At 58.1% G+C, this 21,250-nt stretch overlaps 1 protein-coding gene across 6 annotated transcripts in view; it reads left to right on the plus strand.

Annotated features, from left to right (window-relative positions):
* The window catches only part of VAV2 (vav guanine nucleotide exchange factor 2), a 168,401-nt gene that overhangs the window by 28,418 nt on the left and 118,733 nt on the right, over window positions 1-21,250 (plus strand). For all 6 annotated transcript variants that reach the window (XM_077851283.1, XM_077851284.1, XM_077851285.1 and 3 more), the window contains exon 2: window positions 4,015-4,131. In XM_077851283.1, coding sequence (XP_077707409.1) covers window positions 4,015-4,131 — 117 coding nt within the window. The remainder of the gene's footprint in view (window positions 1-4,014; window positions 4,132-21,250) is intronic.

Here is a 21,250-nt window from a genome sequence, read left to right on the forward strand (position 1 = left end):
GCATGGGCGGCCCACTCTTGGCGCAATGGCCAGGGCCCTCCCTGCAGGCTGGGGCTGGGGGCTGGGGGGGGGCGGGGTGGTGCCTTAAACAGACCGTGGTGGGGTGGGGGCAACCACTCTGGGCCGCTTGTCGCTTGTCAGGAGGCCAGTTGTCCTGGGACAGACCCTTGTCGTGGTCACTTAGCTGGACTTCCGGGGCTAAATGTGAGGCTATGGCTGCCCCTTCATTAAGGGCCTGGTGGGCTGAGCAAAGGGAAGACAGCCCCTCACCCCCGAGGCCACAGGGACACAGCCCTCGGCCAGGCCTTCTGTGGCCACAGGACAAGGATGATCAGCTTCTGGCCTGCACTGGCCACCGTCTGCACCTCCCTCTCCTGCCATCGCTCATCCTGTGGCCGGGATGTGCCTGCAGTGTCTTCTCCCCATCCTGCCCTTGGGAGTTTCTTTGCCAGAGTCTGAAGCTGTCCCTGCTGTGAGCAAGGGACCGTGAGCCTCTGATGGGCCAGGCCTCCTCCCTCTGCCCTCCTGGCCTAGGGGCAGTGGGGATGGAGAGGCCAACAGCCAGGCGAGTGCACGCGAGCCGCAGAAGCAGCAGGCCCGCCGCCCCTGCTGAGTGGAAAGGGTTGGGGGCCAGGAGTCTGGATGCAGGGCCGGCCCTTCCTTGCTCTGCTCCTCTCTGTGTCTGGCCAGTCCCCTAACTGTAGGACGATGGAGCGGGGGGTGACCGTGTGTCCCCTCATTCCAGGCATGCCAGCTATGAGAGGGACGCTTGTGCGAAGCACACTGGACAGTCGGAGGCCTCAGGACTCAGGGACACCCGTCCTCTCCGAGGCCTTTCACTGCTTCACGGCAGGCAGATGTGGGTTCCGATCTGGGCTCCACCTCCTTCTGCTTGGGAGCCTTATTTCCTCTCCTGAGAAATGGGGTGAATGTTTGTAGGATGGGGAGTAAAGGCTCCACGGCAGAGCAGCAGAGCCGGCTGGGCATGGGGGAAGCTCTCCATGAGGATGCCTCTGCCTCCACCTCCGAGTGGGGCCTGGTTCTGCTGCGCCCCCTCCCTGGGGTCTGAGCCTGTCTGTGCCTCAGTTTCCTGGGGCCAGCCTTTTGTTGGCCTGGAGCTGTGCGGGGTTCAGTCCACGAAGGTTGGGGCTGATGCCATCGCTGGGGGAGGGGCCAGGCAGGCAGACAGTGTGCCCGCAGGGCAAAGGGCGCCCGCCTGTTCTGAGCCCCGAAAGGAAGCCTGGCCTCCCCGGCTGCGATTATGGTTAGGAGCCATGTAATTAACTCTAAAAATGGGAGGCCGAGGAGGACACAATGTGGGTGCTTAGTGGAAATTGGAGCCGGGTGATGCTCGGACAGCAGCAGGGCCAGGCCGAGGCTGCAGGGCGGGCAGGACCTGGGGGTGCGGCTGGGGAGGCCTGCTGGTGCCCACAGTCTGGGGGGATTCAGAGCCACGGAGGCGTATCCTCACGCTCTGGGGCTGGAAGGCAGGTCGAGGTGTGGGCCTGGCTGTCTTTCTTGGGGCCCCTTCCCCCTTCCAGCGGTTTGCTGGCCATCGCTGGCCATCCTCGGGGTGGGAGTGCCCCCAGATTCTACCCGTATCAGCACGTGGCCTTCTTGTTGGGTCTGTTTCTCTCTCTTTTTTTTAGTTAAATTTTTGTTTTATCACAGGGTTGGGAGAGGGGGAGAGGGAGAGAGAGAATCCCAAGCCGACACACTGGTGAGCCCGGAGCCTGACGTGGGGCTTGATCTCACAACCCTGAGATCGTGACCTGAATCAAAACCAAGAGTAGAATGCTTAACCAACTGAGCCCCCCAGGGGCCCCCCAGGTTTACTATTTTAATCATTTTTAAAAAAGATGTTATTTATTTATTCATGAGAGACACATGAGAGAGAGAGAGGCAGAGGGAGAAGCAGGCTCCATGCAGGGAGCCCAGTGTGGGACTCAATCCTGGGACCTCGGGATCACACTTTGGGCCGAAGGCAGACTTTCAACCATTGAACCACTCAGGCATCCCAATTTTAAGCATTTTTTTTAAGATTTATTTATTTATGATAGAGAGAGACACAGGAGGAGGGAGAAGCAGGCTCCATGCTGGGAGCCCAGGCTCGCACCTCGGGCCAAAGGCAGGCGCTAAACCACTGAGCCACCCAGGGATCCCCAATTTTAAGCATTTTTAATATGCGTACAATTCAGTAGTATTAGAAGCATTCATGGTGTTTGGTCACGATCACCTGTCACTTCTAGAACTTGGTCATCGTCCCAAACTGAAGCCGTCCCTGGGTGACACGGGCTCCCCAGCCACCCCCACCGGCTCTGTGGTTCTGCCGGCCTCTGTGAGCCTAGCTATTAGGGTGCCTTGTGTAAGTGGACTCATCCCGTGTCTGTCCTCTTGCGTCCCTGTGCTTCAGAAGCATCAGATCCGACAAGACAAGACTGAGACGCATTTTTGGCCCAGACCAGCCGCTGTAGCAATTCAATTTAAATTAATTAGAACACAAGTTAAAGAAATGTAGTGTTTCGGTCCAACTGGCCTCATTTTGAGTGCTCAGTGGGCATGTGTGTCTCGGGGCTACCATGTGAACAGCATGTGCACAGAACGCAGCTGTCCTTCCAGAATGTTCTGTGGGAGCATACTGTTGTGGGCTCGAGGACACGAAAGGGTTATGGCCACTGACATCATGGGACCTGAGGCCGGGATGTTTTTTGCTGTTAGGGCATCGTGGTTGTCATTTACCTATTGAAGAAATGTGAGTAAGTACGAGGATGTGTGGGATCCACATTGACCTGCTGGTGTTGGTGCTCTGACTGTGGGAGGGGGTGTCCTCGTTCTTACAAGCACTCAGTTGTTCGGGGATTTGGGGGTACAGGGGCGGTGGTTTGCTCTTGCACATTCAGAAACACTGTATGCACACAAAGCCAGGGAGTTTGCATGGTCTGTGACCACTGACAGCCCAGCTCTGGGGTGCGCGGTGGACACTGCCTTCGGTCCAGGCAGGGGTGATGCTGCTCGGTTCCTGCTGGGCCGGCTGTAGCTGCCGATCCTGGCTTGTCCTTGTCTCCCATCTGTCCCTGCATCTGCATTTCCAGCAGCGGCACACACTGTGCAGGTCTCGCTCTGTCGAGCCCTCGGCCTCAGGGAATGGTTAGTGATGAGGATGACCACTCTGAGGTTCAGAGACCTGTCGGCCGTGCATGCTGCTGGCCTTGCCCTGGGGATGCCCTTGCCAACTGCACTGGGTGGGCGCACCACTCTGGCACCCCCAGCGCTCACTGTGCCATCTGGGTACCCACCCAGGCGCCCAAGCCAACTGTCCCTGGTCTTGCAAGTGGGAATCAGTGGACAGGACTAGAATTTGGGGCTGGAGCCACTCCAAATCCTGCTCTTCAGGCCACCTGGCCTGCCACCCCCGTGCGTCTTTACCAGCATCTCCTTCGTGGGGACTGCAGCCCGCGATTCTGTTCAGCCTCCAACCCTAAACTTCCTGCCCCAGTTGCTTTGCCAAGCACAGTGAGTGTGGGAGCTCAGATGTCAGGGTACTGGGTGGAGGAGGTGCCCTGATGATGCTCTGGGAACTCTGGCCCCTGTGGGTCCTCTGGCCTCCCGCCGTGACTGGGCTCCACAGCAGATGGCTTCCATGGGGGTGGCTCCTGGCTCTCGGTTAAATAACCGGGGCAGGTCTGTGCCCAGGAAGGTGGTGGGTGTGTGTGTGCGTGAGTGTGCATATGTGTTCATGCTCTGTTTTTGCTGACTCAAGACCAGTGTGTTTCCAGTCATGATCGTCCATGCAGGGTCCTCTGGGCAGGGGTGAGGGACAAAGGGTCATGGGTAGTGGCCAAGGTGAGCCGGGGGCGCCCGTGATGTCCGGCCCAGTGGGACTGCGAAGGTGAGGGAGGCTTCCCGGGCAGGGCTGCACGGTCTGTGCCGGCTCCTGCATCCAGCATCAGCTACCATTACGGCCACTCTTCTTACAGACCCTCTGTGCTCAGTGCCCTTCTCTTGTCTTTCTAGTTCCTCTGCCTGAAGAATATCCGCACCTTCCTCAAAGTCTGCCACGATAAATTTGGACTAAGAAACAGCGAGCTGTTTGACCCTTTTGACCTCTTCGACGTCCGAGATTTTGGGAAGGTGAGTGGTCTCTTCCCCTGTATCTGGTGGCAGTGGCCAAGCGCCCACCCAGTGCAGGGTCCAGACGGGACAGGCCCGGCCCCTTTGTGCCAGAGCGCATGGGCCTTTCCACCCTCGGGTGGGCTCACGACACCCAGGGTGTGGTCAAGCATCGAGAACCGAGGAGGGTGGAGGAGAGCGGGGTGTGGACTCGGACAGAGCTCCAGTTCATGACGGGAAGTGGGGCAGGTGATGGGCCCGGCTCCTGAGGGTTGGGTTGAGATGATGCAGGTACATTTATCATGGCTCATGAGAGGAGCCATGGTGATTAGGCCTGAAGCAAGCAGAGCTGTCTCTGGCTCTGAGCATGTGTTGGGCAAGGACGGGGTGGTTACCTGAACCCCAAGCTTTCCTGGAGGTGATCCCCTAGGCCCATGGCAAACGACTCCAAAGTCTCCCCATGTTCTCAGACGTGTCACCTGGTGACTGTCCTGCAGAAACCCTTCTGGCGCAGGCCAAGGTACCTGAGGCCAGGCAGGTATAATGTCTGAAGGCTGGCAGGGGTTTCAGCTCCTGGGTGAGCTGGCTTTGTGCTGAGCCCGCCTTCATGGCGACCGGACATGTCAGGTGCCATCTGAGAGCACGGCAGGTCCCAGGTCACTCCTTCTAAATGGCTGGGCTGGGGACCATGGTAGCTTTTGATGGATGGAGGCTGAGGAGGACCTCATTCTGTGCTGCCCGTAGTCCGGGTGGTGCCCCGTGTCCGTGTGCTCTCTGAGGCTGAGAGAGCTCCCCAGGTGGCTGGCATAGGCACTGCCCAACAGCCGCTTTCTGGACGACCCGACGAGCCAGTTCCTACCTGCTGATGGGAAATAGCAGAAGATATTTACTGCTTAATTTATCTGAGGACCATTTTCAGGGCCTGGGTGTTTGAGGAAGTGTTCTATGAATACATGATTTATGAGACGTGTTGGGGAGGGTGTGGGGATTTTGTATTTGCTGTGGCAAATGGTGAGAAGTCTGTTCCAAGAGGAGAGCTTCCTTAAGGCGCTGCGAGGTGTCACATTACTGTACCTAGGACTTTCCCATGAGCCACCTGGCCTGATGGCACTATCCCCTAGTTCTGAATTCATTGGAAAGGAGATCCAGGGACTATCCGGGGGCCTGTCCCTATGTGATCACCACTTCAGGGTTTCTGTTTCCCCCCCGAAAGTGCTCACCCAAGTGCCTGCTGCTGCGGCGACCCTGTGGGGACTGCAGGTCACCGTGCTTCCCAGTGCCCAGGGGCACATGTGCTGGGCGGGAGCACCATGCAGGTGTCCTTTCCTGTAAGTGGGCTTCTCAGTTCCTGCAGGGCTGCTTTCCAGTAGATTGGATCTCCTCTCCCCATTCCTCCTTCTGCACAGCAGTGTCCTGGGCAGGTGGGGACCCAGTGGATCTGAACTCTGGGAAGGGGCCTCCGGAACACCCACGCGCCCATATGCACGCACTCTTCACTCGTGCACACCCGCAGTCATGCACATGTCCTACCTCATGCACATACGTGCACACTCGGGAACATACAGGCATGTATGTACTCATGCATTGAACGGCTAATTAAGCATACGGAGAAAAAGGATACACTGGCCAAATTCGTTTCTTGGCTGGCGGTTAAAATGCGGATGATCCCGTCTATAATTCCACTTTGGTTTTGATTTGCTGCAGCTGAATGCAATGTAAGATGTACATAAACTTGGATCGAACTCTCAGAATATGACCCACCAAACTGCGTGGCCACGCAGCTCACAAGGGGGTGCCCCTCATGCTCATCAGAGGTTCCAGTGGAGCTGCTTGGCTCCGAGGATGTCCCAGCTGCAGGCAGAGGGGCTGCGTGGAGCCGGCCTCTGGTTGCCCACGGCGCACTGGGACGGTCGCTGGCCAGGCGCTGCCTCTCTGTGGCCTCTGCTGAGGGAGCCCAGGAGTGTACCCAGGCTTTGGACCGGGAGCCACGGTGGGGGGCGTGGGGAATGGAGGTGCTGTGATGCCCCAGACCTGGGTGCTGAGCTGCGTGTGGGGGCTTGGTTCGTACCCTGCTCGGAGCAGTCTCGGCTTTCAGAAGAGCAGGGCTTGGAGAGAGCTCCCCCATCCCACCTCTGCTCTCCACGTTGTGATGCTCCAGGTGGACTCCTTGAAAATCTGTCCCTGCAGCCTGGCTGGATGACATGGCGGGTGCCACGGTGCTTCTGACCTCCGTTTGCCTGGCCGTGGAGGTGGTGAGGAGCCCTGCCCTCTGTAGGTGCTCCTGAAATGCTGAGCTTGTGTCACTGCCCCCCCCACACTCCCCCAAACCCCCCAGGTTTGGCTGGAATGGAACTAGAGCCTCAGAGATCTCAGGCCTCTGATTTTTTTCCTCTTTTACTGATAAAATAAGTTTACATTTTTTGGAAAGACAGAGCCAGAGAGCTGAGCACATGGACTGTGGACCCTTGTAGGCTGGGTTCGAGTCCAGCAGGTAGCTGTGCCCAAGTGACTGACTCAGTTTCTCTGAGTCCTGCTTGCGAAATGGTGGCAAGGACACCACCCTCCAAGGTCTGCTGAGCAGGAAGTAGAATTGTGTTTGTGGAGCACATAGCACCAGGCGAATGTCCCCGGAAGCTCGCCTCCCTTCTCATTGATCCTTTGACCTCTTGTTGGCTGTGTGGGAGCCACATAGGAGCCACGTGGGGCTCCAGGCAGAGCCTGACCTGCCCTTCCTGCCCCGTCCTCCCCATCCATCCGGCTAAGCGTCCTTCTCATTGAGCTCCTCCTGCCCTGCACATGTTTCTTACCAAGATAAACTTTGGTTAGTACTTCCAGGCCAGGGGCCAGCGGAGGCTCAGGGTGCTGGTACATGCTCTCCCCGTGGGGGGCCACTGTCCCAAGTCTGTTTTGCTTGGCTCATCCGTCCTGATGTCCAGGGATGGGATACAGAACACAAGCAGAGCCCCAGCCGGTGGCTGGCCTGCTTTCCTTGGTACCTACCCAGACATGGGGACCCTCCCACCTCTGGAGTGGGGCGCTGTGCAGGGCGCCCCAGTGCATGGGGAGGGCAAGCTGCTGGCAGGCTGCTGACGGGGAGCATGGCTTGTTCTTTATTCAGGTGTTATCCTCTGAGATGGGCCTGGCAAGGAATTCCTTGTGCACAGTCCCTCTGGGTACAGAGACAGGGTGCAGGTTCTGTGCATCTCATCAGGGATGTTTGCGGAGGTTTCCCACGGCCCCGGATTCGCTGTTTGGCCTCCAGCAGCTCAGCTGGGACAGCATGGCTGTTCCAGATGGGCCTGGTGGTTCTCACTGATGTCAGACCATGAAGATGAGACCGCCCCCTGACCCCCGCTGCTGGCCCTGGAGCAATGAAAGTTCCAGTGGGCAGGGAGGCAGCGTCTGTTCCACTACTGGACACAACACTCTGTAGGGTCAGAACTGACCCTTCATCTCCTGGGTGGGTGAGGCCAGGGGGTGTTAAAGGATTGAGGTCTAGAGCCAGGTCTCATTGCTGCTGACCGGAACCTGCCTAGAGCCCGTGAGCCTGTGTGGAGGGTGAAGTAGAAGCTGACTCTGGGGAAGGGGGTTAGGACTGGCTGGTGTTGGGCTGCCCCGGCCTGGTGTGCAGGGCCAGGGCCTGGAGGGGCAGGTTTCTTTCTCTCTCCTTGCTGGTTGTCTTCTGCTTACGGTCATGGGATTCAGGAGTGGAAAGGATCCTTATGGAGTAGCTGGTTAATTAGTCTCAGGCTGCTTTAGAAATTTCGAGATTTTTTTCCCTTTTTGGGGGGGGGGTGGGAAATTAAGGTTTGTCGTATTGGGATCCTGTCCTTGTCCTGGTTTCATTGTTCTTTTTCTAAATAGCTACTTTTCAGCTTTCCATCCCCCAGTGTTGTTGGGAGTCCTTCCTTGGGGAGAAAAGGCATCTGTGCATTCATTCATTCCTCCGTCCACCCACCCACCCACCCATTTGCACACCTGTCTACCTACCCAGCCACCTACCCATCTACCTACCCACCCCCCCCAGCCAACCAGCCACCTACCCACCCACCCATCTACCCAGCTACCTACCTGCCCACCTATCCACCCATCCACCTACCCAGCCACCCATCCATCGACCTACCCACCCACCCAGCCACACATCCATCTAACCATCCACCGATCCATTAAGCACTTAATTTACCATGTATTTGTGAAGCACTCACTATGCCACAGATAAAATGGAGAGAAAGTCTTGCATGGCCTTTGCCCTCGAAGCAGACACCCAGATTAGTTCCTGTGCTATCGATTGTACAAAGGAGGCTTTGGTGGGGTGGGCAGGTGGACCCCTGGAGACCCTCGAGGGCTGTGGGAGCCCTGGGTGCAGCCAGCCACTGAAGGCACGAGTCCTGCTCACTAGGGGAAGCCAGCCAGGTGCTTTCCCGCCTGAGCCTTCTCTCGTGTGGGTTCTGTTGGGGAAAGTGGTGGAGGTGGTCAGCAGGACAGAGAGGGGTTTCCTGTCCACTAGACCGGGGTGGGGATCCAGACTTGGCAAATACAAAGCTCCTCGAGCTTTCCTTTCTGCAGAGATAACATGAAGGCGGTTGCCTTCCTGCTTCCTGCTCCTGCCATGTTCACTCCCTTTCCTGGGCTTACCTGCAGGCTGCCCGCCTGCTCCCCGTAGCTGCAGGGCCGCCTTCCTCCCCTCTTGGGGGTCTCTGTCCAATCTCACTACTGAGAGTGGTGGTGCACCCCCTTCACTGCCTGCTCCCTCGGGTGCAGCCCTTCCCCTGTCTAAGCAACTCATACTTTGTCGGTTTGCCTGTCACCCTCCACCTCCTGGCCGTGGGGACTTTGGTCACGTCTGTCTCCCAGGTGTCTGGGGTCGAACCTGGCATGCCAGGGCACCAGTCTGCCTTTGCCTGAATGTGTGGCTTTTACAGGAGAAGCCTGGGAAGCCTCTGTTGGGGACTTGGAAGGGGCCCTGGTGTCCTGGGTGGGTCAGCTGCCCTGCTGGAGCCTGGGGAGACTGGGCATCTGATGGCCTTCCAGGAAGGACCTACCCCCAGGGTAGGACCCATTTCCAGTGTGTGCTGCCTGGGATGTGCAGGTGCCCCTGGTCAGCTGAGCTGTCTTAGCCTCCCTTTGGGTGGAGCCGACGACCCTAGAGGAAGATCTGTACACCCTCTGACAAGTGGGTTTAATTCCCCGATTGATTATTCATGACATTTTCTAGCTTCAGATATTTTAGAGGCTGTGAAAGCTGGCCCTCAGCAGGGCTGGAGGGTGGACCCACAGGCCGCTCCTTGGTTTAGTGTGGAAGCCGGGCCTCATCGGGAGCCCCGTCTCTGCCTCCCGCCGCATGCCCCGTCTTGTCCTCCTCCTGCCAGTCGCAGTGGCTTGCAGATGCGGGACTCCTTCCCGGCTTCCTGAGGTCCACAAGCTCCTGCCGTCCATCCTTCGGGGACCTCATCAAGTAGGGAGGAACTGGGGCCCAGAGAGAGATGCGTCTTGCTTGGGCCCCACAGCGACAGTGGAACCGGGGGCCTGTTTGGGTCCTGCTGGCAGAGGTGGGTTCTTGGGTATCCTGCCGCCCCCTCCCTTCTGCCAGGTGAGGCAGCTATGTGCTGGGAGCCCTGAAGGGCGGGGAGGCCAGGCCAGTGTGGAGGCCGGCGGGACAGCGTGGAGGCTCAACGCTGTCTGGAGAGAGGCCAGAGAGGACTAAACAGGAGAGAGCTGGCTGTGGGCTGTTGAAAGACGCAGGGCAGCAAATGCTTATCTTTGCACATGAAGGTCAGAGCAGATGTGGATGATTCCCACCTGCAGTGGGTTTCCAACCACATTGGGTCTCTCAGGAGGCTGGGAGGAGGCAGGGAGGGCAGGGCCTGCCGAATCAGAGTGAGCCTACTCTTACCTGCTTTCCATATAGCATTTGCCTGACTATTTGCTTGAATAAAGGGCTCCCAAGAGGCTAAAAATGTAGTCTGAGGGGATCCCTGGGTGGCTCAATGGTTTGGCCCCTGTCTTCCATCCAGGACGTCATCCTGGAGTCCCGGGATTAAGTCCCACATCAGGCTTCCTGCATGGAGCCTGCTTTTCCCTCTGCCTGTATGCCTCTGTGTCTCTCATGAATAAATAAATAAAATCTTAAAAAAAAAAAATGTAGTCTGAAAGCAGTGGTCCCTTACAGCCCAGGACCTCCCTCCCCAGGATTGGGGCTCTGGGGCACAGGCCTGGTCGCACCTGTGGGATGACGGGATGATGTCCTGGGTGTGGGGGGCAGGGGCACGTAGAGCCTGGATCTGCAGCCCTGCCCCATGCCTGCTTGGCTTCTGTCTCTAGGACACAGGTGCCCTTCCTCTTCTCTTGTGCCTTAGTTCCAGCCCCTGGCTCTGCTTGGCACCCTCATCTGTCAGCCTGTCTGTACCCCCACTTGGTCCCCCCGGGGGTGGCAGGCCTGGCCCACACCCCCCAGGGCCCAGGGCAGGCATCTGCCCACTGAGCCCCTCAGCACACACCTCAGCACCCCAGCAGTCTGCTGGAGTTGGCCCACGAGACGGAACTGGCTTGCTCTGCCCTGCTGTCCCGCTGTGTGTTCCTGCGGTTGCCATAACCCCCTCTGCACCATCAATACCTCCCACTGCTGTTCTGGCAGGGCTGGGGCTTCTAGAAGCTGGGTGAAAGTGGGGCCACTGAGACAGCTTTCAGGGCCCCGGACGGAGTGGGGCCCAGACAGCCCCGGGCTGGGTTCAGATGTCCCCTCACCCCCTTGGGCCGTAGTCTCCCCATCTGTAAAGTGGGTTTGCACCACCCCCAGAACTGTGAAGTAGGACCTGGCAAGGTGTGGCTGTGCGTGCTGCTGTCGGAGCCCACAGCCCTCAGGGCGGTGCCCTGTCCCCACCCCTGCTGAGCAGGTGGCTGGTGGCCTTGGCAGGGGGCAGGGTGCAGCCGGTGGTTCTTGCCACCACCAGCCTCACCCACCCCCTCACCAGCCTGTGCTGTGTCAGCCGCAGCAATGATCTCCCTTCTTAGCATCTGCAGCGACGATCGTGTCCCCGGGCGCTGTCTGGTTGGGGGAGGAGGTGGCAGGTGGCCTCGGTATCGATCGGACACCCCTTATCGCTGCACCCTGGCCCCGCGCCGCCTCCCGTGTGCCCTCCTGCCTTCCTGTGTGTTCACCCGTGTGTGGAGTGTGGAGGCCTCTTGGACACGGGCGCGGCGGGGATGCTGCCTGTGGTCGGCCAGGCCCTGGCCTGCGAGTTGGCTGCACACCAACTGAGGCCATGGGGGGTGGGAGCAGCCTCCCGCCGGTGCCTCCTGTTACCTGCTGGCTGGTGGTTCGGGCCGCTTGCTGGAGAGGGGGAGAGCCCCCGACACACCTGCAACACTTGGGTGTGCCCCCCACGTACGCACATGTACGCTCCCCTGCACGCACCTAACGCAGGTGCATGCGTGCATCTGGGCGGAGTCAGAGAGGCCCTCCAATGCTGGCCCCGCTATTTCCTGACCCGTGGGAGTTCCAGATGTGAGTGGTGGCTGCCGCGGCCTTCATGGTGGCATGTGTGTGTGTGGGGGGGTGACAGGCCATGCCCTGAGGGGTCTGGGCCTGGCCCCAGTGTGGGATGGTCAGGGCCAGTGTGTGAGGCCAAGGGGCCCCTGGGTCCTTGTGTTGGTGCCTCCAAAGCCCCGGACGGGGTCCCGGGGAGGCTGTGGCATCCAGACCTGGCAAGGTGTCTGAGAGGGGCCTTGACTGAGGAGCAATCACTGCTTGTTGGTGCCCTGCTTGCTCATGGTTCATTCTGGGGGGAAGGACTTGGGGACCTGGAGTCTGGGTGCGTGTGGTGGCAGCTGACACACCTGACAGGCCGGGGATGGGGTGGGGAGGGTGTGCCCAGGCCTCGCTGCATGAAGGCAGGTGGCTGCTTGCCTGGGTCTCAGTTTCCCCATCGGTGAGCCCCCGTTGCCTGGATGCCCCATTGGTGGTGCTTGTCAGGGGCGTGCCTGTCGTCCCCGCAGAGGTCGGGTGGGGGTCTGTGTCATCCTGTCTCTTGAGTCTGCTTTACCCGGTGTGCCCCACCCAAGTGGCTGAGAGCTAGCATTTTCTCAGCTCAGCCTGGCGTGACTCATGTGTGCATTTTTGTCTGTCCGCAGTTAATTAAATATTAATTGGTTAATTGTTTCTCCCCAGTGCCCTGAGACATGGTTTCTTTTGAAGCCTTGACAGTTTGATGTTTGCAGCAAAAACTGCAGAACGGACTACGGCGAGAGGGAAAAAGTAGCAAAATGTGAATAATTAATGGTGACAAGGTGTCCTTTCTTGGCACCCTGGGCGGCCCTTCTCGGGCAGTATTGGTTCTTGCAAAGGCTCAGAGGGGCTGTGGCCATCAGGGACCAGGCACTGGCAGCAGGGTGGGGTTTGGGAAGGGGGGCGGCTCCCCTGAATCACAAGGAGTGCGGAATGACTGTGTTGGGGGAGAGGCCCCGTGGTGGTTCCAAGAGCTGTACCCCCCCCGCCCCGCCCCAGCAAGGGTGCAACACAGGCTTCCCACCCTCTGTCCCATTCAGGGATCAGGGAGTTTGGGTTGGAGCCCTCGGCTCTGTATCCTGGGTGGTCCATTTTGACTTTCATTCTTTATTTTTTTATGTATTTTTAAAATCTGCTTTCTTTTTTTTTTAAGATTTTATTTATTTGAGAGTGAGAGAGCACGCATGCATGAGTGGGGTGGGTAGGAGGAGCAGAGGCAGAGGGAGAAGCAGACTCCCTGCAGAGCAGGGAGCCCGACGTGGGGCTCGATCCCAGGGCCCCAGGATCAGGACCTGAGCCGAAGGCAGATGTACCCACAGAGCCCTGGTGCCCCAACTTTACTTCTTAAAAAAATTTAATGTGATAAAATGGACATAACATAAAATTGATCATTATAACCATTTTTTTTGCATGTTCCAGTGGCATTGAGTGTGTTTGGGGTGTTGTGTGCGATCCGATCGCCATGGTCTTGTTCACAACTGTTTCGTCACCCCAGAAGGTTGCTGACTCCTGTCTCCCATCCCCCATCTCCTGCTTCCCGTCTCCCATGCTCCAGCCCCTGGCAACCACCCATCTATTTCCTGTCTCCATGGATTTGCCTTTTCTGGACGTTTCCTACGCATGGAATCGGATCACATGTGGCCTCGTGTGTCTGATTCTTTCACTCAGCATCCATGTCCAGAGCTCACCCACGTCGTGGCACCTGCCGGAATTCCATTCCTTTTTTTTTTTTTTTTTAAAGATTTTATTTATTTATTCATGAGAGACACAGAGAGAGAGGCAGAAACACATGCAGAGGGAGAAGCAGGCTCCCTGTGGGGAGCCCAGGATTACACCTTGAGTCAAAGGCAGACGTTCAACTGCTGAGCCACCCAAGTGTCCCCAGGATTCCATTCTTTTTGAAAGGTCGAGTAACAATCTGTTGTGCAGACACACCCGCTACCGTGTACCTGTCAGTCATCTGTGGATGGACATTTGAGCCGCTTCTCCCTCCTGGCTATTGTGAATGGCGCTGCCACGGACACAGGTGTGTGAATACCTGTTTGAGATCCTGCTTTCCTTTCTTTTGGGCATCGGCCCAGAAGTGGGATTGTGAATCCTATGGTAGTTCCACATTTAGTTTTTTTGAAGAACCGCTCTGATATTTTCCACAGTGGCTGCACACTTTGCATTCCCACCAGCGGGGCACAAGGGCTGCAGCTTCTCCACATCCTCGCCAGCACTGGTTAGTGTGTGTGTGTGAGAGAGAGAGAGAGAGAGAGAGAGATAGCCACCCTAGTGGGCGGGAAATCATATCTCACTCTGGTTGTGATTTGCATTCCCCTCGTGGTTCATGATGTTGGGCATCTATCTTCTCTTGTGCGTATTGGCCATTTTTGTGTCTTTGCCCATCTTCCAATCAGTTCCTTGTTGTTGAGTGGTAGTAGAAGTTCTTTATATATTCTGGCAATTAACCCCTAAGAGGTCTATGATTCACGGGTACTCTTCTCCCATTCTACTCTTCTGAGAGTATCCTGGGATGTGTAAAAGATTGTAGTTCCGATGAAGTCAGATGTAGCTGTTTTTTCTTCCGTTGCTTCTGTTTTTGGCATCCTGTCTACAAGTCATTCCAAATCCAGTGTCATGAAGCTTTTTTCCTACGTTTACTTCTAAGAGCTTTATCATTTTATGACATTTAGGTCTTTGGTCCATCTTGAGTTAAATTTTTTTGTTTATAATAGAGTTTTTTAAAAGATTTAACTGGGGACCCTTGAGTGGCTCAGCGGTTTAGTGTCCACCTTTGGCCCAGGGCACGATCCTGGGGTTCCGGGATCGAGTCCTGTGTTGGGCTCCTGGTGTGGAGCCTGCTTCTCCCTCTGCCTCTCTCTCTCTATCATGAATAAATAAATAAAATCTATTAAAAAATTAAAAAAATAAAAAATAAAAGATTTAACTAATTTATTGGAGAGAGAGAGCAGAGAGAGAGAGAGTGAGCAGGAGAGGGAGAAACAGACTCCCACCGAGTAGGGAGCCTGACTCAGGGCTTGATCCCAGGACCCTGAGACCATGACCTGAGCTGAAGGCAGATGCTTCACCGACTGAGCCCCCCAGGTGCCCCTCGAGTAAATTTTGTATATGGTGGAGGTCACCAACCATGTTTTCGTTTGTATGTGGACACAGTTTCAGTTTTCCCAGCACCCTTTGTTGAAAAGATTATCCTTTTTGTGTTGGACTGTCTCAGTACCCTTGTGGAGAACCATGTATTCGAGGGAGGGGGAGTGTTTGCTTCTAAGCCAGGGCTTCCACGGGAGCGGCAGCCAGGAAGGCCCTGCGCAGAGCAGAAGGAGAAGCGTGCACCGAGTGGACACATCTGCTGGTTTGTCTGAGAAGAGTCTGCCCGGCCAGGCCCCGCTTCGCTGCCTCAAGGTCCCCATCCTTAGAAGTCACCCAGCCCCAGCACCATCCCCTATTTGGGGCGCTTGGTCCACTTAGCACCTCTGCTTCCCCTTCCCGGAGTGTGAGCCCAGGCAGGTAGATGTCTGTTCCTGGAGTCACGGCTTTGCCAGAGCCAAGGGAGGAGAAATGGCTGGGTGGGCATGCTTTCCCCTAGCTCAGGGGGCTGCCCCCCCCCTCCCAGGAAGAGGGGAAGAAGGTTCCAGTGGCTGCAGAGTGAACTGACGCCAGAGGGGGCCCAGGTCCCTCACCAGCCCTGCATGGTGCAGGAGCACCGGGGCCCAGGGTTCGTGGCAGCCAGAGCCCTTTCTGACCCCGTTTGATGTCTGGTGGGCATCAGAGACGTGCACTTGCCTGCCGTCTCCCACCCGCTGGACCTGCCAGTGCTGAGAAGCACTCAGGCCGACTGCTATGCACAGATGTCGTTAGAACAACCCTCACGTCCAGCGCTGGTGGCTTAATTTCCATGAAGAATGAACATCTTGGCCGACGGGCTCTGTGGAGATTTGTATTAATCGGCGGTTGATGGCTTGTTCTTGCTCAGGCCCGGGGCTTCCTCCCGGCGTCAGCACGGAGCAGGTGCAGCGGGAAGAGCTCATGGGAAGGTGGCTGGGCCAGCTTTGAAGTCGGGGGGCGAGGGGGGGTGGCTGGCCTCCGGGAGGCTGAGCGCTCACTCCCAGATGAAGTAGGGGTCACTGGGTGCCTGATAGGAAGGCTGCTTGCTGCTTCTTTAGGGACGGCTTGGCGTATGTGCAAGGAAGATGTGTTTTTAAATCTTTTTTTTAAATTTATTTATGATAGTCACAGAGAGAGAGAGAGAGGTGGGGGCAGAGACATAGGCAGAGGGAGAAGCAGGCTCCATGCACCGGGAGCCCGATGTGGGATTCGATCCCGGGTCTCCAGGATCGCGCCCTGGGCCAAAGGCAGGCACCAAACCGCTGTGCCACCCAGGGATCCCGAAGATGTGAAAACGGGTGGAAGCAGCTGAGTCTGCAGACCAGAGGGCCCCGAGCATGATCAAGGCCGCTCCCTCGCTGGTCCTGCCATGACTGGGACCGTACCCGGCCTTCCTGGGAAGGAGCGCCCCTGGCCTGGGCTGTGTGGACTTCTTGGGTGCGGCATGGCCTTGTAGGCACGGTGGCCGTCATGGGGCCCTCCTGGAAGTGAAGTGGCTGTGACCTCAGCCCTGGGGGCTCCTGGCTGCCCGCTGTGGCCTGGAGAGTGTGGACAACTTCCATCCTGGTCTCATGCTCCGTGTGGTGCAGGTTGGGGCAGGGAAGGTGGGTGCTCTAGGGTCTCTTTAGACCTGCTAGATGTTACCGCCAGGAAGGGATGAGCTCAGAGTGGAGCCTGGTGCAGCCTCATTCCGTCTGTGGGGCTGTGGAAGCCAGGGGTCGGGAGGTGCGTCCTGCTGTATGTGGGCTTGAGACCCAGAGGCCGGTGGCCATAGAGTGAGACTCCGCTGTCTTTCTGGACATTCGCTGTCCACCCCCCGCCTCTTTCCTCCCTCCATTCCCTTCCTTCTACAGCCACCCAGGGCTTGACCCCCTGGAACAGACCCCACAGCCCTGCTCTTGTGCTGTGTGCTGTCTGGCGGGGGTTAGGGGGCCATCTTCCTCGCATCTGGGAGCTTGAAGGCTGAGGGCCCAGGTTATCAGGGGACCTGCGGAGTCCATGTGGCTGGCTTGTGCCCCCAGTATCCTCCTTCCCCTACTCTTAGGTCCGCATGTCTTCAAATATCACGCAAACGAAGCCAACGACACTTACTAAGTAATTAGTTTTCACATTTTTAATTAATGAGAGGCTAATTATGAGCTACATCTCCAGTTAGGGTTTCGGATCCACACCTGGTGGTGGGGCCCCACGTGGAGGGTGCACCACCCAGCTGGAAAGGGGGTGGGTGTGAAGTCGGGAGTTGAGTATGTTCGGTTTGGGTGTGTGCGGGGTACTTGGGGGCCATGGGGACGAGGACCCCAGGTAGGGCCCCGATCCGTGTAGAGGACACAGCCAGTCATCACTGGGCACTGTGGCAGCTTGGCAGCATGGGGGCCAGCGGGGAGGGGGGTGGCGGGCAGCAGCCCCAGCTCCAGGCCAGCCCAGGGCTTCTGCGGGTCCTGGGGTCCTGGGAAGGTCAGCCGGGGCGCTCAGAGGGCAGGCATCTGGGAGGAATGGTCCCCACAGCAGGAGGCCGGGGCTGGGAGCAGTGGGGCCTTAGTTGCCTTCCCGCTGAACCCTCGTTGAGCGATGGGGACATGGGCCTGCTTCGTGGCCCAGTGTGGGTCCAAGGTAGAGTCTGGCCTTTGTCTTCCGGCCCCAGGAGTCCAGGCCCTGGGGGGTGGGAGGATCCCCTCACCTGTGTGAACTGCTGCTCCTGGATCTTGGGGGGCCACTTGGGCAATTGGGGGGGCTTGGTTCCTGGTGGGAAGCAGGGTCCGTCCGTGTCAGCGGCTCATGGACCCATGCAGGGGCCCTTGGGTGTCTGGGGCCTGAAGCTGGCGGGAACCGATTCTGGGGTCAGATGAAGGGGGGGGCAGGGCCTCTCACCTCTGCGCCTGGGGATGCCAAGAGTGTCCTGCTTGTCTTGCTTCCCTGAGACAGACTGTATCCATCTGGCTCTGCGCTCCGTGCTGTTTCCGGCTTGCATTCCTTCTTGATCTGAGACTGAAATATTTTAGCTGGTGGCAAAAATGGCTGAGTGCCCTTCCTCCCTCCGGAGATGGGAGGAATGTTCAAGAGGAATCCAGTGTCCTGGCACCTTTCCTCAGCGAGCGGCACTCTGTGACCGTGGGCTAGAAAGGCAGGGGGCTTGGCCCTCCCTCTGGGCTGCTGGGGATGGGGAGTCTGGGTGCCTGGGTTCTGGGAAGCCCCTGCCCACGGCTGTGTGGCTCTGGACAGGTCACAGTGGGCAGTCCTGTGGTGCTGTGGGGTCTGCTCGCCCAGCCCCGCTGGGCCCTGCACTGGTTGGGAGGCCAGGGAATTGCTTCGCTTCCAGTGGCCTCTGTTCCTCGTGCCTACCTGCTTCGCAGGTTGGCCGTGAGAACTCAGGGGAAGGGTGGCCATGGTGCTCCTCCCATGGAAGGTTCCAGAGCCGGCACAGGGCTGGTTTTACCCTCTGGTGGGCAGTGGGGGAGCATTGGAAATGCAAAGATGTGGCCACAGGGAGGCTGGAGAGGAGGCGGCCGTGTCCAGGGCAGCTGTAAACCGCGGGAGCCGCAGGCGGGCCACTACGGGGCCTGGAGGGGAGCGCCAGGCGGTGTAGACTCGAAAACACGACTGCTGGTCTTAGGAGGCCGTGGCTCCCAGGGGCTGAGGACAGGCTGGCATCACACATACCCGGGTTTGGGGGTACTTGGTCGTGCTATGAAACCTGGCTGGCCTCAGTCATCTACGAAATGGGGATCCTGGGGGGAGTGAGGTACCGTGCAGGAGGGGTGCGCTCTGGCTGGGGTTTCTAGATGCTTCCTAGTGATGGAGGTGGCCAGGGTCAGCGTCTGGGCATGGGTTTGCGGCACCTTAGAACACGAGGCCAGGATGGTGACGCGGCAGGCTGTGTGCCACGGCGAGGGCCACACTCCTCCCCTATGTAAAAAAATAGTTTGCTGCTGCGCTGGAGGCACAGGTTCCTCTGTAACATTTCTAATGGTTTCCCTATTAATTTAACTGGTGGAAATCACACTGAGATGTCTTTCGAGTGGAAAAGGAGTGATGTCCTCATACTGTGGGCATGTCATTAAGAAAAGCAAATTAAATCATGTTTAATGGTGTTAGAGTCTCAATCACTTTGGAAGACGGAGCCAGCGAGGCAGGGAAATGAGAAGTTGTTGACGCCCTGCGGGAGGGGCCTGGGGAGGGGAGCACCTGGGGGTGCTCGCGGGGTGGGCAGGCAGCTGGGTGGGATCCCGCCCTTCCACAGCACCCGGTAAGTTCTCTGTCTCATGGGCTCAGTGTCTGTCTGCAGCAGGGGTGGGGCTGCTGCCGTGGGCTGCACGTGTCCCCCCCAGAGTCCCGTGTCAGGGCCTAACTAGGGCCTGAGGTGGAGGTGAAGGTGTGGGGATGCGGGAGGTGGCAGGCTGGAGCCGAGGAGCGGGACCCCAGAGGCTGCAGTGTCCCTCCCTCCCGCCCCGTGAGGACACAGGGAGGTCACATCTGGGAACCAGGGAGCGGCCTCACTGGATGCTGACTCTGTGGGCGCCAGGACCCTGGACCCCCAGCCTCTGGAGCCCACTAGGGCCGGGTCCAACCAGCCTTTTCTGTCTTCAGGGTGCTCTCTTTGGGGTTTTGGGGGTCTGTCTGGGATAAGGAGGGGGGCAGAATGAATGGCTGCCGTTTAACGGATGCCTGAGTGGGCAGGTTGCTCCCTCCCTGAGCTTGGGTCTCCCCATCACGGAAAGGAGGGTAGCACCTGCCTCGGTGGGCTTCCTGGGCACACCTGAACGTCAGAGTCAGGTCTGATTTGTTTGGAACGGCCGCAGCCCCTTTGAACAGTGTTTACGTGTTCGGTGGGGCCACTGTTTTGTTTTTGTGTTGCTGACAGCTCTTTGGAGAGTATTTGTTTGCCACTTGCTGGAAATGTTAGCTCTAGCTCTTGTGAACATAAAAGACCTGTCTTGTGGAAAAAAAAAAAAAGAAAGAAAAGGAAGAAATGAGTTTTCTCGTGGTAGGTGTTCAGTTCCCTGATATGTCATAAAAAATATTCAACTTGATATTCGACCATTAGGGAGTCATTCCTTTGACTTGAGGTTGCTGTTAATGTCGGTAACCCAGTAGGCTTTACGCTCACTCGGCAGCGCTGGGGGCTTTGCTGGATCCTCTCTGGAGAACAGGCTCTGATCAAGGACGGAGAGGGCGTCGGGCGCCTCCAAGGGGGGAACGGCTGGGGCGCAGGATGCAGAAAACCGGAGCGCTCGGGCTGGCCCCTCACCCCAGCCTCGGGCAGGGAGGGCTGGCCCCTGGCTTGCTTGGCTTTGGCGAGGAGACTTGGGCAGCGTCACTGAGGGACGCAGGGGTGGGGACTGCGGGCATGAGGGCCCCATGAGAGTAACAGCCTCACTGCCCATCAGCCCCAAAGCGCAGGGTGTCTTAGTGTGGGGTCCCCTGTCCCCTCACACTTGATGGGCCCAGAGAGGTAGGGTGACCAGCTGCGGGTCGCACAGCAGCCGATGGCGCCACCTCCACCTGACTGCCCCAGTGCCTGCACACAGAAGGCACTTACTAAATGCTTAGTGTGACTGGAAGCGTCCAAGGTGCGCGTTGCAGGGGAACCAAGTTGCGGGTGGTTAGGAAGGCAGCTGTCCTTGGTCCCCGGAGGCCTGTCCCGCAGCGTCTGCCTTGTCCCTCCCTGGGGGCCCTCTCCCCGCTCCCCTGCTCTTCTCCCTTCTCTTCTCTCCCCACCCCTGCTGTCTCACCTGCTGCTGAGACCCCCTCACCCGCCCCTGCTGTCTCCCTCACACTTGCCGCTGAGACTCCCCCCCACCCACCTCTGCTGTCTCCCTGCACTTGCTGCTGAAACTCCCCTCACCCACCCCTGCTGTTCCGCCCCCCCCACAGCACTTGCTGCTGAGACTCCCCTAACCCGCCCCTGCTGTCTCCCGCCCCGCCCCCCCGCACCTGCCACTGAGACTCCCCTCACTCGCCCCTGCTGTCTCCCCCCACACCTGCCACTGAGGCTCCCCTCACCCGCCTCTGCTGTCTTCCCCACACCTGCCGCTGAGACTCCCCTCACCCTCCCCTGCATCTCAAAGCACTAAAGTCCCCTTCAGAAATCACACGGTTTCCCAGGACTGTGTGGCCTGTTGGGCGCAGATAACAGGGCTCAGCAGTGGGGCAGGTGTTGTTGCTTGTTCCAGGCTTGTTCCCCACCCCCTGCCTTTGTCAGCACCCACCCCCACCCTCAACAGGGAGGGTTTTCTCTCAGGAGAGAAGCCGCCCAGTGAATCACTGTCAGCATTCAGCACCCGCAGTGGCTTGGCTGGCAGTTCTCTTGTCCCTTTCTTCTGCTTATCTTCTGGGAGGGAGCCCCGCTCCTGTCAGGAGGGAGAGGCATCTGCCACAGGAGCCCTCCTGCCCTCATGGGCTCGGCTGGGGCCTGCACCCCTTTCCCACCAGCCGTCGGGAAGGGAAGGCAGGGTGTGCATGTTGTGTGTGTTCGTGTGTATGTTGTGTTTGTGGTCTGCACGTGTGTGTAGGTGTGTTGTGTGTGTGCAC

This window comes from Canis aureus, chromosome 16 (genome assembly GCF_053574225.1).
Source record: "Canis aureus isolate CA01 chromosome 16, VMU_Caureus_v.1.0, whole genome shotgun sequence".
NCBI lineage: Eukaryota > Metazoa > Chordata > Mammalia > Carnivora > Canidae > Canis > Canis aureus.